Source organism: Bolinopsis microptera, chromosome 3 (genome assembly GCF_026151205.1).
Source record: "Bolinopsis microptera isolate Bmic1 chromosome 3, MBARI_Bmic_1.0, whole genome shotgun sequence".
Lineage (NCBI taxonomy): Eukaryota > Metazoa > Ctenophora > Tentaculata > Lobata > Bolinopsidae > Bolinopsis > Bolinopsis microptera.
This window is the reverse complement of record NC_087074.1, coordinates 15,933,685-15,954,918: the sequence shown is the minus strand read 5'-3', so window position 1 is coordinate 15,954,918 and position 21,234 is coordinate 15,933,685. Positions and strand designations below refer to the sequence as shown.

At 37.0% G+C, this 21,234-nt stretch overlaps 2 protein-coding genes across 2 annotated transcripts in view; both read right to left on the bottom strand.

Annotated features, from left to right (window-relative positions):
- Positions 1-461: 461 nt before the first annotated feature.
- Positions 462-21,234, bottom strand: part of LOC134812636 (uncharacterized) — a 55,615-nt gene continuing 34,842 nt past the window's right edge. Inside the window, exons 18-39 of the mRNA XM_063820123.1 lie at positions 15,721-15,826; positions 15,462-15,536; positions 15,098-15,184; positions 14,800-14,964; positions 12,149-12,265; positions 11,856-11,947; positions 11,604-11,688; positions 9,053-9,176; positions 8,696-8,943; positions 7,881-8,033; positions 4,340-4,540; positions 3,979-4,073; positions 3,727-3,877; positions 3,409-3,522; positions 3,129-3,269; positions 2,803-2,898; positions 2,537-2,631; positions 2,124-2,285; positions 1,850-1,978; positions 1,670-1,733; positions 1,274-1,488; positions 462-1,076 (exon numbers count right to left, since the gene is read on the bottom strand). Of these exons, the coding sequence (XP_063676193.1) occupies positions 818-1,076; positions 1,274-1,488; positions 1,670-1,733; positions 1,850-1,978; positions 2,124-2,285; positions 2,537-2,631; positions 2,803-2,898; positions 3,129-3,269; positions 3,409-3,522; positions 3,727-3,877; positions 3,979-4,073; positions 4,340-4,540; positions 7,881-8,033; positions 8,696-8,943; positions 9,053-9,176; positions 11,604-11,688; positions 11,856-11,947; positions 12,149-12,265; positions 14,800-14,964; positions 15,098-15,184; positions 15,462-15,536; positions 15,721-15,826 (2,974 nt within the window). The 3' untranslated portion in view covers positions 462-817. The remainder of the gene's footprint in view (positions 1,077-1,273; positions 1,489-1,669; positions 1,734-1,849; positions 1,979-2,123; positions 2,286-2,536; positions 2,632-2,802; positions 2,899-3,128; positions 3,270-3,408; positions 3,523-3,726; positions 3,878-3,978; positions 4,074-4,339; positions 4,541-7,880; positions 8,034-8,695; positions 8,944-9,052; positions 9,177-11,603; positions 11,689-11,855; positions 11,948-12,148; positions 12,266-14,799; positions 14,965-15,097; positions 15,185-15,461; positions 15,537-15,720; positions 15,827-21,234) is intronic.
- Positions 16,632-20,791, bottom strand: LOC134812637 (glutamate receptor ionotropic, kainate 2-like). Its single transcript, XM_063820124.1, has 4 exons — positions 20,698-20,791; positions 19,827-20,567; positions 18,337-19,592; positions 16,632-18,186 (listed from the first exon to the last, which is right to left on the bottom strand). Exons 2-4 carry the CDS (start codon positions 20,513-20,515, stop codon positions 17,183-17,185), a joined length of 2,949 nt encoding a protein of 982 aa, XP_063676194.1. The 5' UTR covers positions 20,516-20,567; positions 20,698-20,791; the 3' UTR covers positions 16,632-17,182.

Below are 21,234 nucleotides of genomic sequence, written 5' to 3'. Positions count from 1 at the left end.
GAAGTAAAATTGGAGATTTTTAATATCTTGCAATATGAATATCTGACTAATCACACATAGTGTAGACATGTTTGCCCCTTGGACATCTGCCAAGAATGAAGAACTGTAAACGAATGGAATGTGTACATTTATATTGCACAGCGCACACACAGAACACAGCGTAACAATAAACACACAGAGTACTACAGTCTACACTATATCCAGCTAACATTGTACACTGCGTTTGGTCATTGAGTTAAAACGCCACTTGGGGCTCAATGGTAGAACTAATATTGGTTCAATCATCAATGAATCTGTCAAGAAAAATTTGCAGATTCTCTTCATTATATCACTCTTCGTATCACTCTTCATATCACTCTTCATATCACTCTTCATATCACTCTTTGATTACTAGCTGGCTACTTTGTTTGACACAACATGATACAGGTTCAACAACAAAACTACAAAATCAGACTCAACAATTCAGGAATAATAAAAATGGTAACAACATAACATTTTTAACGGTCATATTAATCGCAGAAGAAAATTATGAATATATTTCACTTCCAATGCAACATTAGTCTAACAAAGATAAATAGTCTTTAAAATCTGGTTATCAACTTAATATATCTCAAATTCATTACCTTATTTAGACATCGAGTTTATTGTAGTCAAAATATCAGATAACAAGTAAAATCACTATCTTTTTTATTTTAATCCTCTAAGTCTGGTGGCGCAGCCACATTTAATATGAGAAACTCAAATATAGCAGTCCCCACTTCGCTTATTGATAAGTTGATATAAAGAATATAAAAAGAGTCCACTACAATTTTCCCGGTCACAAGAAACTATCCGCAGAAGTTCTAGCAGGGTCAGGGTCGATATTGAGGTCTGCTCTCCTGATCGATGAAGGAGTCACCCTGCCAGGAGTAATCCGCCCAGGAGTCACTCTACCAGGAGTAATCCGCCCAGGAGTCAGTATCCCAGGTATGTTCCCTCGGCCGGGTGAGATTTCCTCTTCTACTAGATATCTGTTCAGACTTTCATTCAGTTTGGATTTCATCAGCTGCCACGTGGCGTTGGCGTCTTGAGTCGCTCTGAGGCAGTATATTAGTTGGTTGAGTATACAAATATAGAGAAGCTCAAAAAAATTAGTTTTTAAAATGTGACTTTAGGATTTAAACTGCACTATCATTGCCTGTCCGAAAATAAGTTGATTGATGGTTGGAGCAAATAAAACTGATTCAGACCCTTGTTTCACACGTGTTAGACACGTGTTAGACCTTGAACCAACCTGACGTTAGAATTGTCGCCTTGTCTAAAAGGAGCCCGGGGAGTAGAGTTAAGAGAGAGACGAGGTACAGGTGTTTGATCAACAGCAAAAGAGGGCAGTAGTCTCTCCATCGCCCTCCTCTCCTCCGCAAGAATCTGTTTTAACTTCTCATTCTCCAGCTGGATGTTAGAGAGTTGTTTCTCTCTGTGGTCGAACTGATCTAGACAGTCTGTAACCTGATATTGTGTATATAAGATTACAGTTTCTGCTCGGGCCGTCTCCAAGGGTTTTGTTGAAATCAGAAATGTTTTACGTTAATCTGCGATCAAAATAATAAAGAATATCTAAAAAGAACAACGTCAGAATGTGAGTTTAGACTAAAGCACATATTTGCAAGACTTTTGAAACACCCTGTACCTTTTGTTTTAGCTGTCTGTTACTCTTTTCAAGATCTTCACGAATTTTAGACTCAGTAGTGGACCTAATAGAGTCAATAATGTGTTATTAATTAATTAATCATCTTTACTACGACTCTAATCATACTTATGTCTTTAGGGGGATGATATTTTCAAAATCTGACAACTGAAGGTCACTCACTTGAACTTGTCCATCGCTTCTTTAGATTTGTTGTCTTGGTCCCACTTTTGGTTCATTTCTTGTAGCCTCTTGTTGTATTCCACCCTATTTCGAGCTTCCAGATTCTTCTTCGACATTTCAACCTCTCTCCTGAACAATTTTCATATAAATATCATTCTCATTTTAAGGGTCAGACAGCTCAGTCGACTGGTACAATGACTAAGTTAGCTGGTCAGTCTGCAAAACCTGCGTCCTTAACAACGGTCATAATAAAACACAATACGTTAGGTTCTACCTGAGAACGTAATCAGTCCTTAACGAAGTTTCCAACTCAGTTTTCTCCTGAGTAACAGTAGCTTTCTCTTTCATCAGTGACTCGTACTGAGCTTTTAAACGCTCGTTATCAGCAAGAAGTACTGTCATTTTCCCCTGTAACTCTCCTATTTCGCTCTTAACCCTGCGGTACAGTATTATCAGTGATATAATGTCTTCAGAAAACACTGGGTGGTTGCGAGAGGGTAAGTTGGAGAACAAGGATTGTTATTTTATCTCCTGAGCTGTGAGTCAAACAGTAATTTTGGAAGCTTTTCGTTTAACAACCACGTTGCTTCTTAAAGTAATAATGCGAGTCTCATTAAATAATTAATCAGCTGACTAGTAAATCGATTACTTGATTAATTAGATAATTGGATGATCAATGATACTTACATAATGTATTTATCAGTGAGCTCCTTTCTCTGGGCGGCCTCCTCCTTTACAAGAAGTTGAGCTTTCTTAACTTTCTTTGTCAAATCATCTTGAATCTTGAAGTAGAACAATGTGTAAGTCGTTATTATAGAAGAGTTCACGATCACACGACCTAAACCAGAATGGAAATTCACCCTGTTTAATTTTGTTAGTCACAAATTACAATTGTGCACAATGCTATCTTATCATTCATCGTTCCGAATTAACCGGTTCCTGCAAACAATCACCTTTTTAAAGCTCTCTCGATCCGCAGCTAGTTTCTGTTTCAGTGACCTTATCTTATCTTCGTGTTGTCCAGCATTAGGTTGCGGTCTTGTAGCCTCCTGGAAGTGATAATAAATCAGACAATAGAAACACAACATATAGCCATAGGAAATATCCTACCCCATATAATCATTGTGTCTTTGCTGAAACTGAACCTTAGAAAGAAAATCCTTTTAACTTAAAAATTTAATCCTTCGACACATCATGTAGGACGATACGATAAGTTGACGAGAACTAAAGAACTTCTAAGAAACATATAAATTAACTCATCATCACTCCTCTCCCTTACCTCGAGCTCCTCTCTAAGTTTCCTTCTGGAAGTCTCACCCTCCTCCACACTAGTCTTCAGTCTCTCCACCTGTCCGCACAGCACCTCGCACTTCTCCTCCAACTTCTCCGCTTTCTTCCTCTCGTTCTCCAGCGCTGTTTCCTGTTTGTGTGCGAGATTTATGGTAAGACTTGCTTGAGGAATACACCAAGTCAAATGATAAGAGTTAGAAGAAAACACAAATAGTTTGAATTACAAGAAATGGAAGGTTTTATTGTGATAGAATTAGAAAGAAACCCACATAGTTTGAGTTAGAAGAGAGTTGAGAGCTCATGTGAAGTCGGAGTTTAGCTTCACTACTCAGCATCTGCTCTTTCTCCATCAGTTGCTTCTGGAAGGCTATCTTCTCTGTCTCCTGGAGTTAATACAGAATCAACACAGAGTTTTCAAAGTTAGCCATACTTTGTAGCCAATCAAATCACGGTTTATATTTTCTACACTGACACTTCATTTGCAACTCAACTACAGCGTGTTATTTTGATCTCGATCGTTAATTTATGATTCTAATCAATTTTTTTGGTAGCCTCCTTTCATTTCTCAGTAGAGTTTTTTACTATACCTGCTGTTTGGAGTTTTCTTTGAGTTTCTCAATCTGTTCTTTAAAAGTGGCAATAGAGCTGTTAAGTTTTATTATGCTTGATCTCTCGATATCGTGCTCCGCTGACAATCTGCAGTATTTATCCCTTTCTACTTTCAGTATCTCTTCTAACCTAGACATTGAGAATGATCAGGTGAGTTAAACAAACATTTTAATTTAAGACTGATAATAAAAATTCCTGCCGGAACTTAACCGGCATTGTTCTGTTCTTACCTTGTTATGTCATTGCTAGCCTTGTTGTTCAGGGACTGAACATCTCCCATCTTTTCTTTCGTATCATTTAACAAATCTGTTGTATTTTTGATCGCCTGAAACAGTTTACTCTTGGTTAATTGAATGGGTAATCACTTCTAAATTATGGCAACTTCAACAAAATGTGAAGGCTTATGGAGTTGCTCAGGTGAAAGATGGGTGGTACATTGTACAACCATTCTAAAACTGGGTTAGACTTCGGATCACAGAGCAATATAATTATAATAAACTATAATGAAATCATTACTAACTGATTAGAGTTATCGGAGAATCATACGAATTTTGGAATTTTTAACATTTTAAATAACATTAAACAACAAACCAGTTCAGTGGCGGACAACTTTTCCCGCTCAGTATCAAGATTAAACTTTAGTTGAGTAGCAGAGTTATCCAGGATAATTTTCTCAGATCTTAGTTGTTGGACCTCCCCTTGCAGAGCCATGAATTTCTCGTAGAGTTCTCGATATTGCTGCGCTGCCTCTTCCGAAATACCGGTAGGTACTGGCACTGCACTAGTTGATACCTGGAGCATTATTTTTAAAACGATAGTTTTTGTAGACCCAGTAGGCTACATCTAAAAAAAAAAAAAAAAAATCAAAGTTCTAAACAAGGGATAGTTAAAAAAACAACGCCCAAGTCTAATCTTTCCCTAAAACAAAAACTAAATATTAAAAACTTCATTGCAATTTCCGCCAATATCTCTTGTCATAACTCAAATTACGGAGATAATGCAGGTCAAAGATATTATTCAAATAAATATTTCTTTTACATAAATCATGCACAATCAGCGAGAATAGATTGCTTTGGGGTCTTCCTCTTCTCCCTGGTAAGTCCAGTGTATTGATGGCAAAAATGAGGGAAGAAAACGCTGGTCCGTCAACAGGACCCCGCAAAACATGTCCTAGCATTCTCCACCGACTACGGGCCACTTTGTCTGACAATGGTTCAGCATTGCAGCGTTTATACAAGTTTTTGTTGGAGATGACTCCTGGGTACTTTATATTCAAAATAGTGCGAACATGTCTGCGGTGAACAACATCTAGTTTTTCAAGGAATATTTTCGGGACGGCCCAACAGGATGAGTTGTACATAAGAACCGATACGACTAAGGCATTATACAGTATTAGACGTTTGTTTAGGGGCAGTTTATCACTCCAGGCCTTCTTGTAATTGTTAAAGGCAGCATATCCCAGGTTTATGCGACGCTGAATATCAGCTTTGCTACACAAGACGGACCCTAGAGTGATACTTTTCCTCCATGCTTCATTCCCCGACACTAATTTTCCATCACTGTCGACTTCACCCGTACTAGCTAAATAAACATGAGTGAAGTCCGTTTTGTCTTCATTGACAAAGAGGTTCCATTTCTCGAGTATAGCTGTTGCCTGGGGCAAAATAGCTCTCAAGTTGTCTTCCTCTTCATCATTGAAGTCAACATCATCAGCATATTCAGTGTCAAGTGGAAGGCCAGCAATAGTAATCGGGGGGATCGGCCTATCTAAACTGATTGTTATAGTCCATCTAAGTTCATTCAAAGCACCAGCCAAGACAAGGGTGAACAGACAGCCGGATAGACAGTCACCTTGGAAAGCTCCAAGGAGACTTAAAAACTCAGCTGAAAGAACTCCATTTACCTTCACCCGTAGCTTTGTGTTGGACAACAACAACCGGACAATCCTCAGCTCATCCTCAGTACAGCCACACAGTTTCAGGAGTTCAAGAATCGTAGTGCGTTTGATCGTGTCAAACGCACTAGACATATCAATGCCCATGCGATGATACTCCCATTTCTTCCTTTGGACAACTGACAGTAGAACTCGCTGACACCAAACAATATCAGCACAAGAACGAGCGCGTTTATATGCACACTGCCATGGACCAGTGAAGGCGTTCACTTTTTCTTCTATCCTTTTAAGAGTAGCCATAGACAGAATTTTTCTGGCTGCATTGGACAAGGTGAGTGGACGTAAATTCTTCAGGGGACCAATAGGTTTTTTAGGCTTCTGTAAGGGTGTTATAGTAGCCTCTCCAATGGAAATGGGGAAAGTATGTGTCTCGAAACAACTGTTTATGATTCCAGCATAATGTTCATGGACTGTACTATTAGAGTACTTAATAAGCTCGTTGGGTATTCCATCGGGACCATTTGCCCTCCCATTTTTCAAGCTAGAGGTGGCTGCATGTATTTCAACTCCAGTAAAAGGGACATTGAGAGCACGTGGTAGACCCTCAAAAGGCTCGAGAGGTTGCTCATTGCGAGTCAGCTGTTTTTCGAGATAGTCTCTAACAACAGAAGCTTTCATGTCGTCAGATGCAATCAAACAGCCATTTTCATCATGAACACCAATCGAGTTATTAGGTGGTTTACTTTTCTGAAGATGTCTTACTGCTTCAAACATTTTCCTTGAATCGTTTGTGTTAGTAATATCACTATAGGTCTGATCAGCTTGAGCAGACCTCACTTCAACTAATCTTTTCTGGATACTATTAGTGAGGTGGTTGATGGATGACCTCAATGTAGTTCGATCAAGAGATTGATTATTGTTAAGTAGCTGTCGGAGATCGTGACGCTTTTCAACAAGCTCTTTGAGAGTGTCATCACTGCTGTGATGTTTCAAGCGAGCTTTAGGTTTTGGGCCGATGGAAACATTGGCAGCATCACGAATATGAGACATAAGATTTTGAAGGTCGGCATTTGGATCGTTGCTGGTCACAAAATTTGAGAACTTGCCTTGAAGGGCCAAGTGATATTTATGTTGCATATCTTTGTTGCTTACAAGTTCTGATATATTATAAGAAGGAACACGACGTTGTTTAGGTTTGAAACAAAGATGAATGTTGCTGAAATTGATGCGAGCAATGACAAGTCTATGATCTGAAAATGTTTTAGTACCAGCATAAGTTCTTGATTGAGTCAAAAGACACTTAGATCTATTTCGGCATAGTATGTAATCTATTTGAGAGTATACAGGCAGTGTCTTCTTACTGTACCGACCAGCCGACCAATCCTTCCGCCAACCAGTAAATGATGTAACACGTCTGCTAGGTTGTATAAAACTAGTGTTCACAGCAAACAGATTATTTTCTGAGATAAAATCCAGTAATCTAGAACCATTTTCGTTCCTTTCTCCCATTCCGTATTTCCCCATATATCTACCAAAACCCTGTTCAATATCAGAAAGGGATAATTTACCCAGTTTTGAATTAAAGTCACCCAGAAATTGCAACTCCACATTAGAGGGTACATTCTTGGCCTCTCTTAGCTGCCCATAAAAGTTATCCAAAACAACTGGATTTTTACGGACTAGCCCCTGATGTGGACAGTAGGCATTGATCACCCTGCAACGTAGGGGTGTACCGCTACGTGAGGGGATGCAAATATCGACATAGCATACCCGGTCACTGATGTACTTCCAGCAAACCACATAGTTCATCATGCGAGGACTGATTATAAAACCCAAGCCTCCATGGCGACTGTCCAACTGCTCGAACAGAAACAAGTTAAAACCGTTGCGCAAAACAAGGCTGTCTGATTCGGTGACTTTAGTTTCCTGCAGAGCGCAGATGTCGACATTGTACTTTTCACAGTCTAATCCTAGTAACTCACGTTTACTATGTAGGCTATCATCTTGCTGAACACCGAGCCCACGGATGTTAAATGTGGCGAAGCTGATCATTAATGCAATGGTTGTTGATACAAATGATTTCTTCTTCGGGTTAAATATGTTGGAGTTGGCGTCACCACCGTCTCCACCGCTGACATTACTCGAACGGACCATCTGTGTTTTTTTTTTTTTTTTTTAAGATTCTTTGACAGGTACAATTAGAAACGGAAAAATATTGTTAGATAAGAAAATAATCACCTTCTCTTCAGACCGTTTACTAATCTGACCCTTAAGAGCGACAATTTGAGACTCTTTGTTATCCCGCTCAAACTTTACTTGCTTCATTTCACTCTCTAGACAGTAAATCTTCTCTTGAAGTTCTTCCTTTACAACGCTTATCTCTTCGATGTGCTGAAATAAATTCCTCGTTTGACTCACTAGTCAGCTATGATGCAGTTGTCGGTTATCCATATTGTATCGAACTAACCCCCGCTATCATTGCGAGATAATATATTCTTTTAAAATTAGCATGTGGTTTAAAAAATATATTTTCGGTATATTCATCACGTCGTCATGAGAGATGAACTTAATTGATTTCTATCTGGTGCTAAAATGGCGAGTATAGCACGGGACAGTGTAGTTCTTTGGTATCACATTGTTGAGTCATCACTCATCAATAACGAACGTTTTTGGGTTTGTAAGTCAATACATTTCTATCTGCTTGACCGACGGGGCTGCTATTATATTATATATTATATAATATATAACATTACTGTCGCAGTCGGTGCTTAAAAGTCAAACTTTTATCAATATTTTAATTTCGCGCGTTACGTTTTATAATTTTGCGCGCTGTGACAATAGCTTAAATTGTGCTCATTAGAAGGAACCCACTAGCTTCTGACTTGTGGGTTCATCTTGAATTAAGCGTCCTAAATTCCTAATGTCAAAGATGCGATAGGTTCGATTAGTAGCATCGTATTCGAGAGTTTTTAAAAACTTTGAAATGGGTTTCACACAAATTCAGAAACAGCTTAAAATGTGTAGCGCTACAGCGAAAAATCTCTGAGAAATACCTTGATCTGATCGCCATGGAGTTTCTGTTGCAGTTCAGTGAGCTTATCCAGGAGTTCTTTATACAGCACTTCTTTCTCTTTCACTTTTGACAAGCTTTCATCAGATTTCAGTCTGATGTTCTTGTTGTCTTCTTGAATGACCGTTATTCTCGTCTTTAAGTTTTCAATCTCCGTGAAGCGCTCTTGAGATGTGGTCTTCAGCTCGTTCAGTTGGTGACTCATCACACTATTATCCGTTTTTAGAACTCCTGAACATTAATAATAAGCGCTCTTCTGAATGCGGAACAATCCAATTATAAAGTACGAAAATCACACTACAAAAACTTAGTTTAAAGTATTAAGTTTAAGAAAACGTACCGATTTCCTCGGTAAGCCTCTCGTTACTGTTAGTTTTATCAGCCAAACTGGTCTGTAATCCTCTGACCTCGTGTTCCATCTTAGCTAGCTCCTCTCTGGATCCCTCCAACTTCTTCCTCAACACCTGATAAGGACAGTGTTAGTTGTCACATGACATATCCTAGCTGTCACGATATGTTAGTTGTTACATACCATTTGCATGAAAGGGAGTTCTTTGCAATCATTGTTTTTCACGATGAATTGTCATGGAGTTGAAGGCGATTTAAATAAAGGTAGGATTAAATTAGACAATCTTCAAAATATATCAACAAAATACAAAACATAATTGTAATCCAAACACGATAATTAAAGTAGAGGCACAATTTAAATTTAAAAAATCGAATCATTGTAATTGAGAATTTTGCGATGACTGATATGTCTACTCGTGACGTTGAAGGTGGTCCGAATGCCAAACATATGCCAAATAAATGTAACTAACTGTGATAAGTGCACCAACAAAACATTTTACGGCTTCTAAAACCGGGGATGATATTGGCGCAGAATGTAGATGTTCATAATATATCCAATCGATTGTTATTTGTTCAACACGTTTCATCATTATCACATCAATTAATCATACTATATTTTTATCTTTATTATTATATAAAACGTTACATATTTCATCTAACGTTATGCACTATATTACTACAGTACTAGTGCTATCTTTTGAAGTAGGCACTAAGTAGCGTCACTGTTAGTATCACTGACATGGACAGTGACTTGTTAGAAGATGATCAAACTTGACAGTGGCTCACGTAAAACGTGAACGGTCTGTTAAAGTTTTCAAACGGACAATTTTGTTCATTGGTCCAATACCACAGTCTCAGCATGTCTAAACCAGAAGGTAACTCTTCTCCAGTACTCTAGATACCTCCTCCTCAACTCTTCCTTCCTGCAGATCAATATAACTGGATACAACGTTGCGTATATTAGAGGCAGAGTGAACTCAGTGAATCCTATCATCACACCTATATCTGCCGATATTTTATCCCATTTGATTGAGTTCCTTTTGATGATACAACCAACGGCTGCTAAGGCATACATAGTATTACATATGAAGAAGAGGACTGATGTAAAGAAGACTGTTATGGAAACGTGGCGGGAAGTGTTGGGCATCAGTAGGGTAGCTTCCTCTTCTCGTAGAGATCTCCTCAAGTAGATGACCTGTATTATCATACAAACAAGAACTAATATCGGAGGACCTAACAAAAAGACAGCTGCAACTGATCCACAAAAGTCTACTTGTAGAGCCCTTTGACTCTCTGTCTTCAAATGGCTACATCCCGACATGTCAGACAGGCAATACAAGCTAGCAGTTGTTAGACCTCCAGGAAGAACAAATCCAAGCAAACAGTAAAGATAAAGGTAAGGATGCATAATCGCATCAAAATTTACTAAACTCGGTTTGAATTCTACAACAATCACTACGATTAAATCTAAAATATTAAGCAGTAATATAGCGCTACAAAAGTAAGTCGCCACTCTCTTAACACGATCATTGTCGAGTCTGCTGAAAGGGTTTACCACTTTTACAGTGATAACGACAGTCATCACTAGATTGAACACCTTGGACCAGTTGACACCAGGGAGGGCTGTTAGCATGTAGTAAACCAAGCTCTTATAAAGAACAGTCACCTCAACCAGTCCTGTGTACGCTAGGATACTAATCATTGAGAGTACCAACTCTCCTTGTGCTCTGAGAATGTCAGACAGGGCAATACCCATGAACAAACTAGGGATCAACTTCTTTCTGTCCTTATAATAGTTGGCGAAGATGACAATGTTTTGGATCATCACTATCACGCTCAAAGGTATGGTGAGAGGGGCTAGGTAGAAGAATGCTCCTTTGAATATGACAAATACGTCCGAGTCAGGAATGTATTTTAAGCTTGACTGATTCATAATAGCGCTGGTTAAAGGGAAATCATGGTTAAAGTAATATTGAAGATAGACTAGACACTCGTACGACGTACAATTATTAATCAAGTCTAAGATAGCAATTGGCAATTAAAAGTTAAATCAAAGTAAGCAAGTAAGAAATATTATAATATACTGAACGATGCAGATGGACATGATACTTAATAGAGAAAATTCACTAGCTAAGAGAAACTTTGGGAAGTGGGAGACGGTGAGTAATGATACACTATAATATATAAAGAGGGGGGATGGTCAGTACTCAAGATACTATTCTAGGAAAGGCATGCCATTCTTGCCTTGGTGCATTCCGTGGAAATACCATGTTTCTTCAGAATACCTAAAGTATTATTATATCTTAGGGTCATGATGTAAAACCTTCTGGAATAAAAACCTGAAAAGCTTGTCCTTCTTTTACTAAACACAGGTTATATTTGTTGTATCAAACTCCTAACCTTTACCCGTGTAGATACCTTAATATTAAGTTAGGGGGAAAGCAAACAGCTGCGGTAAATCGGGATTCGCAATAAATAGGAGAGAGGTAAATTGAGGTTTTACTGTAACAGGAACTATCTAACTAACTCTAACGCCTTCTCACCTCGTGTTTATTTTCGTTGTTCTTCATGTCGTTTTTCATGGTTCGGATTTCCTCTTTGAACGCATCCCGCTGCTTTCCCATCTCGCTGAAAAACAATCGTACTGTAAGTTATCTCTCAGTTTATTAACAATATAACTAATAATCAGCAGTCAGGTCCCAACTGGTGATTAAATCCAAACTAGCCATCTCCTGACGAAACGTTAGAATACCTCTGGAAACTGAGAGATGGTATTCTGAGTTCTGACCACTTACATCTCGACATCATTTTTCTCTTTGATGAGCTGGTTCCTCTCTTCTGTTAACTTTTCATACCTCTGTACATCCTGCTCTTTTTCTTCCTCTAACTGATGGTTTAAGAAGATAAGACAAATGATTTGTTAAGCCGTAAAAAGGTGATTTAAGGATATCGTATGTTTGAAATACGGCTAAATTCCAAATCAATTGCTAGTAATGAAATTACTAAGTAGAATGTGTGACGAAACACAAATGACCTTTTAAAAATCTGTACTTAGTCTGTGTTAAAACTGAGTTAAAACTGTGTTAACCTGTGTTATCTTCTGATTGAGATGCCCAGAAGTAGCAGTGAGATGCCCCAGCTCTGTGTTGAGGGCGGCTATCTGCTCTGTATTTGTGCTACTAACCTGTTGTCCTCCTCGCTGTGTCTGAAGTTATATCCCAGTTTATTTCCACCAGTGTTGGATATTGATCTACTTGCTCAGGATAAGCCAATCCCTGGCTGCTCACAATTAATTACTCCTTCATAATCGGATCATTTCTGTCAATGGGTTTTCGTAATCTTAAACATCTAAGGATAACATCTAGGATAAGTCTAGGACTTAGGAGTACATTTGTAGAACGTTCTACAGTAAAGTAAACAACTAGACGTTCACACCAGGGACACAATATGTAACAATATGTTTCACACGTGGTTTGGTTTTTAGCTGTATTTTACAGGGGATGAAGAAATGTAGCATGTTAAATATGTTAAATATGTTAAATATGTTAAATATGTTAAATATGTTAAATATGTTAAATATGTTAAATATGTTAAATATGTTAAATATGTTAAATATGCACAGTGGGCTGTGAGTGGGGGTCATGCTAGCATAGGGTATTTTAGACCACCACACATGCCCCTAACTTTGTTTCTAAGGTAATTTGGGTACAAAAATACGATTCCAATCATTTACAGGGCCGAAAATGTCTCAGAAAAAATTTTTGGGCCGATTTTGAGCAATCTTGTAGTCCAAAAATAGGAGGCTGATCCCAGGAAAAGTTGTTTTTTTAGAGGTTTAATCAATTTTAAAGCTCTTTTATGAACTGTAAACGAAGGACAGCTATCTTAGGAACTCGAATCTTTTTGAATTATGAAAAAATATTGATCAGAACAAAAGTTGTGCCCATTTATATGACCAAAATTTTCTGAAACACCAAAATTGTTCCTGTTATTTTCAAAAATTTCGTTTAAAATCACGATTTTTTGGATTTTTATCAATTTTAACTATAATAATTGTGATATTTTGATTTTTCATCCATATGCATCTGGTCTAGGATGCAAAAAATGCCACAAACATGGAGAATAACTAAAATATGTCAATTTAATAGCAAAATTGAGCTCATAAATTATCTAAAAATGCAGCAAATTTTACCCAATTTTTGAGTTTCTTAATTTTGTAAACAGAGTTGCCCAAAAGTTCCCAAAGTGATTCTTATTGCATCTGATAGGGAATTGTCTAAGCTTTCTGATGATACCATGCATTATACCGAACTATTGCAAACCAACAACGATTTCTGTCGTTAAATACCCCAAAAATTGCCTAAAATACACGCCATAAAAAAGGCGCGGTCAAAAATCAGGTGAAAATGTTAAAGTCACACAGTTTTTTTTAGATGGCTGAGTATTCTTAAGTACTATACTATATTTCAATTATTAAAAACTGCCTTGATCAGGCATTTTAGCCCGAAATAATAAATATTAGGCAATTTTTGGCTAAAAAAGGCAAAATTTCTTGACAGTGAAAAATGCTATTTTTTCACGCGACGCCATTTTGGCATCTTGCAAAGTTTTTAATTACGGTTTCTTGCATGAAATCGGGCTAGCGTTTTACAATAAGGAAAGCTTATTTTCAAAGAAATTTAAGAAAGTCGATTTTAGGCCTATGCTAGCATGGTAGCCCACTGTGATATGTTAAATATGTTAAATATGTTAAATATGTTAAATATGTTAAATATGTTAAATATGTTAAATATGTTAAATATGTTAAATATGTTAAATATGTTAAATATGTTAAATATGTTAAATATGTTAAATATGTTAAATATGTTAAATATGTTAAATATGTTAAATATGTTAAATATGTTAAATATGTTAAATATGTTAAATATGTTAAATATGTTAAATATGTTAAATATGTTAAATATGTTAAATATGTTAAATATGTTAAATATGTTAAATATGTTAAATATGTTAAATATGTTAAATATGTTAAATATGTTAAATATGTTAAATATGTTAAATATGTTAAATATGTTAAATATGTTGAATATGTTAAATATGTTAAATATGTTAAATATGTTAAATATGTTGAATATGTTAAATACGTTAAATATGTTAAATATGTTAAATATGTTAAATACGTTAAATATGTTAAATACGTTAAATATGTTGAATACGTTAAATATGTTAAATATGTTAAATACGTTAAATATGTTGAATACGTTAAATATGTTAAATATGTTAAATACGTTAAATATGTTAAATACGTTAAATATGTTAAATACGTTAAATATGTTAAATATGTTGAATATGTTAAATATGTTAAATATGTTAAATATGTTAAATATGTTAAATATGTTGAATATATTAAATACGTTAAATATGTTAAATATGTTAAATATGTTAAATACGTTAAATATGTTAAATACGTTAAATATGTTAAATATGTTAAATATGTTAAATACGTTAAATATGTTAAATATGTTAAATATGTTAAGTATGTTAAATATGTTAAATATGTTAAATATGTTAAATATGTTGAATATGTTAAATACGTTAAATATGTTAAATATGTTAAATATGTTAAATATGTTAAATATGTTAAATATGTTAAATATGTTAAAGCTCGATATGATTGTTGAGTGATTGTTGGGGCCATGTTAGATAACAATATGACAATAATGAAATGACTGCTCTGACCCTGATATGGGAACATGGGTTATAGTGGCTGCTGGGAGTGAGTCGTGACAATGACTGTTGTATGATCAGGACAGCGTATCTGATCACTTCCTGGTAATCTGTCTGAACTTCCTCCAATAACCTTATACTCTCTTCCATAGCGGTCATCTTCTGACTGTTCTCCTCCTTAGATTCAATTATTAGGTTAGTTCATACTCATAGACTGGTGGTATTTCAAAAGTGATCTATTTAAACGAGTGCTACAATCGTTGAAAAGGTGGGTAATATATTGGATATCACTGCTGAAAGTTCCAGACACCTCGGTAGCAGAGATCTTGTTGCCCAATCTTGAGGACAATTCTAGAATCTCTGTTTTGTAGTGCATCGTCAACTCCTCTAATTTGACCTGTTAAAATAACGGAGTATACTGTAAAGGATATATAACTAGACATTTAATAAGTAAAATGTGCAAATACGATACCACAGAGCAATGTTCTGGGTGACCGACCATAGTTCTACCACAGTTGTTATTTGTATGGAACAGAAATTAATGAATTTGATTCTGGTTTTCATAATAGTTAACATTAGGAATGCCTGAGCTTGAGTATTTAACATATTATTAAGACCACCACGATCTGAACAATAGAACTGCTTTATAACGTAGTAGACATGCTGTTGCATACCTTGAGTTCTTGATTTCTGGACTCAATATCACGTATCTCATTCAAATATCGACATTCTCTTCCGCTCCACTTTATCTTTAGATATTAGTATTAGTAACCGAAAGCAAAAATAAGAAAAGATATCATGAAAACATCTCCTCGTATTAAAGTACACATTATAATAAATAGTATACAAATGAATAAAAAATCGTATCTAATAAGACGAAAATCGTTCTTGTACAATGATTCAATTGTATTAAAAATCTAAGGCAACACTTACCTTTTCATTCTCCAAACGCTCATTAACTTTTCTGATATTCAACTCCTGAGCTTCTTGTTTGTTTACAGATTGGTTCAGTTCCTCTCGAGAACTCTCATGTTCGGTCCTGCAATTATTTATAAAATTATTCTAAAAGGAAAGAAACTTCAATGTGATTTTCCAATAATCTACCAATACTCAATAGGGCCTACAAAATTATCCGTGGAATGACATATGAGCCAATATCAGCTGCATTTTTATGAACTTCTAAAGACACACTGAATTGGAATGTCAGAGTATTCCATAACCATGGTAACAGCACGGTAGTTTTGGTAACCATGGTAACAGCGCGGTAGTTGTGGTAACCATGGTAACAGCGCGGTAGTTGTGGTAACCATGGTAACAGCGCGGTAGTTGTGGTAACCATGGTAACAGCGCGGTAGTTGTGGTAACCATGGTAACAGTGCGGTAGTTGTGGTAACCATGGTAACAGCATTGTATGTAGTTGTGGTAACCATGGTAACAGCGCGGTAGTTGTGGTGACCATGGTAACAGCGCGGTAGTTGTGGTAACCATGGTAACAGCGCGGTAGTTGACTGCCAGCTCGAGCGGTAAACAGTACCTATCAAAAGCGCAATGAATTGGACAATTTCTACCAAATAACCGTCTGAACTCTGAAGCAACGTAGATTACCTTTTTTGATTGTTATATGAGACCCGTGTTTTGTTTTTAACTTTCAGCTCCGAGGAGGAGAGAAAGTTATTTGAGGAGAGCCGCTCAGACATGGTCACCGTATTGTGTAAATTATTTAGTTATCTTTATACAATATCTTTGTCGCATTGTAGCGGGGTAGTAAATACAGTGTTTCGTTTCGTTTCGTATCTTAACAGTTTGCGTTAAAAACTTTATCTTAACAAAGTAAAACAAAAGTTCAGTTATTTTTAGAATGAAATGAACTTTTAACATGCCCAGTAATTCCTCAATATATTCCAACTAAAACACAGTAATTACTCAATATATTCCAATTAAAACTATTTTTTGCCAAATAAATTAAAAATTTGCGAAACGAAACAGATCTTTGTCAAGAAATATCAAGTAACCCTCTATTTTATAAACAATATGTGTTTTGTAACCTACAGTTAAACATTTTGAAGCGAATTACGTGCCATGTTTATCGTATTTGGGTCACTGAAAAGAAACATGAACAATGTTAAAATATCATCAAACAAATCATCATTTGTTTAAATTTCAAAAAGCAGACCTTCAACATTATAACTTTCACATTTTCCAAAAACATACTAGTCGTTATCATGACACTGAATCTTAAACAATCAACCAATGATTTCGGCCTAATTAAACCCAAATCCAGTACCCGCTCTTCATTTCAAGTCAATTTGTCCATCTCGGGATTTTAAATTGGGATTTGGGTCATCTTTAAACTCAGTCATTACCCAGTCTGTTTCTATGGGTAATTACTCAGTACCTACGCATATGCATCCTTCTGTTTAAGGATGAAATTACCCTCCTCCGTAAAAGGACGATCTTGAGTGGTTAAAGCTCGATGACTTATCATCCCACCATTTGAGTTAGCGTAGTGGTAAGGGGAACGATTGCTGCCCGATGAGTGGGGGACTTCTATAGGCTTATCATCTGTGCCGTCAGGGTTGTAAAAAATTATGTTATTTCTAGCTGATTTACCTCGATCCAAGCCGAACCATTCCTCCATCACTTCACATTTCTTCAGATAGATCCTTGTTCCCAGACATTCACAAAAGCCCTTACCTTTCCTGCTGTCTAAGTATGCGACGAAAAGAAATTCCAAACAGCATATGGTAAGTGAACACCCAACAGCACCAGCCAGAATGATGAAGAGTCCGGCTAGGAGCTGAGGAGTGAAAGTTGTGTCACTCCCGATCTCGTCAGACTCCACAGGACATGTCTCACCTCCTTCTTCACCACTTTTCCACCTCTCGAATCCTTGAGTGAAATATCCTTCTTCTGTGTAGGTAATGAACATTTTATTTATCGGCTTAAGATATGGTGCATGAAATGGCACTGCGAAAGCCCACTGGTTTTGATACGATGTCGTATCGACCACTATTTTTTCGCAGTCATCCTTGAGTACGAACTCTAGGAGAGTCCTTGGCCCAACGAACACAAATCGTCCCTCCTTTATTTTTTTCGCTGCCACATCTGTTGTAATGATCTTTTTACCTCTAGTGTATATATCCCTATGCTCTTCTTCTGTGCTGTTCTTTAATTGACTTGATAGTAAATCGCCTTCAAGGGCACCCCATTCGTAGTATTCTTGCGAAAGCAACTCATTGAAATTGTTAATTGTCTTTACCGCTGATTCCACTGTCAAGCTGGCGGTAAGATTGGCTGTGTACATGGCAGATATGATCATTATGAAGAGCCACCACGTCAAAAGTAGAATTCTTCCAGATGGAGAAGTCGGGAGAACATCTACCCCTTGTAACACGAACCCTGAAAATAAAGCAATTCAGCTTAGGAACTGCTTATTTTGTCTGAATTAATAAAATATCGAACCTTACTCCTAACGGGTAAACAATCGTTTTTGACTGAGTTTACAAACAACAATAAAATTTGCTCAACATTCCTCTATATTTACTAAACCTGCTGCAATGAGCCAGTTTGAGTTGTAGATAGAGAGGTCGTTCATACCATCGTCCTCCTCACCCTCATCTACCTGGCACTTGACAACCTTTTTTACCCTTCTCCTCAGGACACATTTTTTGCAAGGGCAAGTTTTCATAGCATGGAGTTTCTCACCATATGTTCCGAGGGGGGAAAATTTACTAAAGAAATTAGTAAGAATGGCAATACCAAATATAAGTAGTAAGATAGTTCCCCAGACAGACATCTCAAAAGGGTCAAGAAAAAAGAATATGTTTGCTGATGAAGCGAAACTTCCAATGGCAGGATACATGGCCAAAGCTGCAGAGTCTTCATGGAGTGGAGCTGTGAAGTCGACATGCTTTGCACGGTCATATGTCATGGATATAGGTATTGTGATGTCAGTTTTTCTGTCTATGATATCTCCCATTAATGTTCCGGATCCGCTCCAGGAATCTGATTCGGAGGTGCCACCAACCATTTTTGTAGGTGCTACTGCATAGTCGTATGTAAATTTAAGGTCTTCGGCAAGTCTCGTGAAGATTTCGGGACTCCAGCCATACCAGCACCTTGGTCGAGATGGATCTTTCTCGCACTCTAAAGAGTTAACAAAATAAGTGGTAGGTGGATATTCTACGATGCCGATCCGTAGGTGGTACCCTTCTAAGCTGCCGAGTCCAGTTGGTGGATGTGTATCACTACCAATAAAAGTGAGGTCTTTTCTGCTTCGCCATTTTACCTTTTGGCCGACTGAATCAAGAAGCCCAGTTTCATATGTCCAGAACCCAACTCTTTCAAAACCATCAGACTTGAAATTCATAATTTCGTAAGTCGGAAAATGTTCAATTCCAGTTATACTGCTAATCTGCCTTCCAGAAAAATCTTTCTTCATATTGGAGTACAATTGTTGACCAGCACCCCAGGTGTTTAACTTGCCACATCTAACCTCCTTCAATGTTTCTCTTTCAATATCTCCGAGTCGAAGAAGCGAAAAATGAATAAGTTTGAGACCTTCTGAAACTTTGACAGAAGCCCTCGTTAAATCTGTTGAAAGCCCTCCATTCAACACGTATGCATCCTTTAGATCGCTGTATTCACCAGAGTCTTTACCATAGTGGGGAGTGGTGCCGAATATTCCTTTATAATATGACAGATACGATCTGTCACCATGTGTCAGGGTGTCTGGTCGTGCTGTCACCCCATCTAGTGTGATCCATATGTAATCTTTAGCCATCAATCCCATTTCTTTTGCTTCACTGTAGGATAGTGGCACTGGTTAACGTTTAACTGAAGTTATTGGAAATGTGGAAAGCATTGTGTTAGCCAAACTGCATATTTGATAACTACGCCATATTTTAGAACATATACTTAATCATTATTTTGATAATTTAAGGTTAGTAACTACTAGAAACTTACTATGTACAACTTATCAATGTCATTTTAGAGCACTAGAAAAACATAATTACAAGAAAAGCTAATGAGATTCTTACCTGAAAATCCGTTTGGCAAACCGTCCATGGCAGCTTAGTACGATAACTCTGACAAGAGAATCTTTGATCACTTCCAGTTCTTTTGAAAAAACCTTGACGTCCGAAGGTTGAGACAAGTCTCTCTTTGTATCAAAGTTCTGAATGTCTTTAATGTGGAATTCTATGTCTTGCGATGCGAGATACTGTAATCGAACAGTGCTTCTTATTCCAAAAGAGTCAGAAGACGCAAGAATGGAAAAGTCAAACCATAAAAACTCCTTCAACAGTGCATATACAGCCTCACTTTGATGAACATCGGTCGGGGAGAGTCGTAGCTCCATATTGTTCACATACGGCGTTTCCATGAACGGATTGGTAGCAACTGCTGCGATAAAAGGTATTTGAAATTGACCAATCAGGTTCGATTGTATAGCAGTCGAGGACGAGTCTGAAGCAGATATAATAGCAGCGACATCCTGGTCAATGAGGGAACAAACTCCTCCCATCATACTGAGATACGTCTGGTCGTGATACTGGACCTCCAACTGTAAGGTCCAGTACATGGTAGAGATTGTGAAGTCAGCCAGTCTTTTAATCGCATTTGATTCCGCTTCATCGTTAGAGTCGAGAAGGAGGCCTACTTTGAAGGGGATGAGTTCTGCGATGGAATGAAATGCAAGTTTGAGGACGAGAATATATCTAATCAGCATATCTCAGATTACCAGGTTACCAAGTTACCAGGTTACCAAGTTACCAGAGGCCCTAGGGGGTACAAAATTAGTTGATTGATAATTAGATGCAAAACGTAGCCAAGCAAAATTCAAACGAGAATTACTGCATATTATTCAAAATGGAAACAATTTTTTAGATACAAGGTTTATAATTTATTTACCATTATAGACGAAAAGGAAACAACTACAAGAGCGCAAAGTAATGTTAGCCCAACAGCTTAGAAACTTAATCTACGGTTCCAGTCACTCGCTTTTGTTGTCCTAACCCTGTTCGCTTTGTTTTTAATTCCTCATGAGAAATATCCCACACAACACACACTTAGCTAGGCTACAGAACTGCTTCAATACATCGGTCAAGAGTGTAACACAACGGTACGATATAAGTGGGGTAGGAACCGAGAGTGCCCATTTTCCCACGGTTTGTCACATTTTGTTAATCTTGTTGTATACTGTCATAATATGTTGTCATATATTGTCGTATATTGTCATATGTTGTCAAATATCGTCAAATCTTGTCATATATTGTCATATTATATTTTCGTATATTGTCAAATCTTGTCTTTTATTGTCGAATCTTGTCACATCTTGTCATGTACTGTCATATATTGTCGTATATTGTCATATAATGTCAAATATTGTCGTATATTGTCATATATTGGCACATATTGTCACATCTTGTCACAAATTGTCGTAAAATT

Excerpts from the sequence above, each read along its gene's own strand:
- LOC134812637 (XM_063820124.1), bottom strand. The coding sequence starts at position 20,515 with ATGCTGATTAGATATATTCTCGTCCTCAAACTTGCATTTCATTCCATC. Across the intron at positions 19,593-19,826 it reads TTTGCCAAACGGATTTTCAG|TGAAGCAAAAGAAATGGGAT; the intron begins GTAAGAATCTCA and ends ACTATCCTACAG. Across the intron at positions 18,187-18,336 it reads AAACTGGCTCATTGCAGCAG|GGTTCGTGTTACAAGGGGTA; the intron begins GTTTAGTAAATA and ends CTTTATTTTCAG.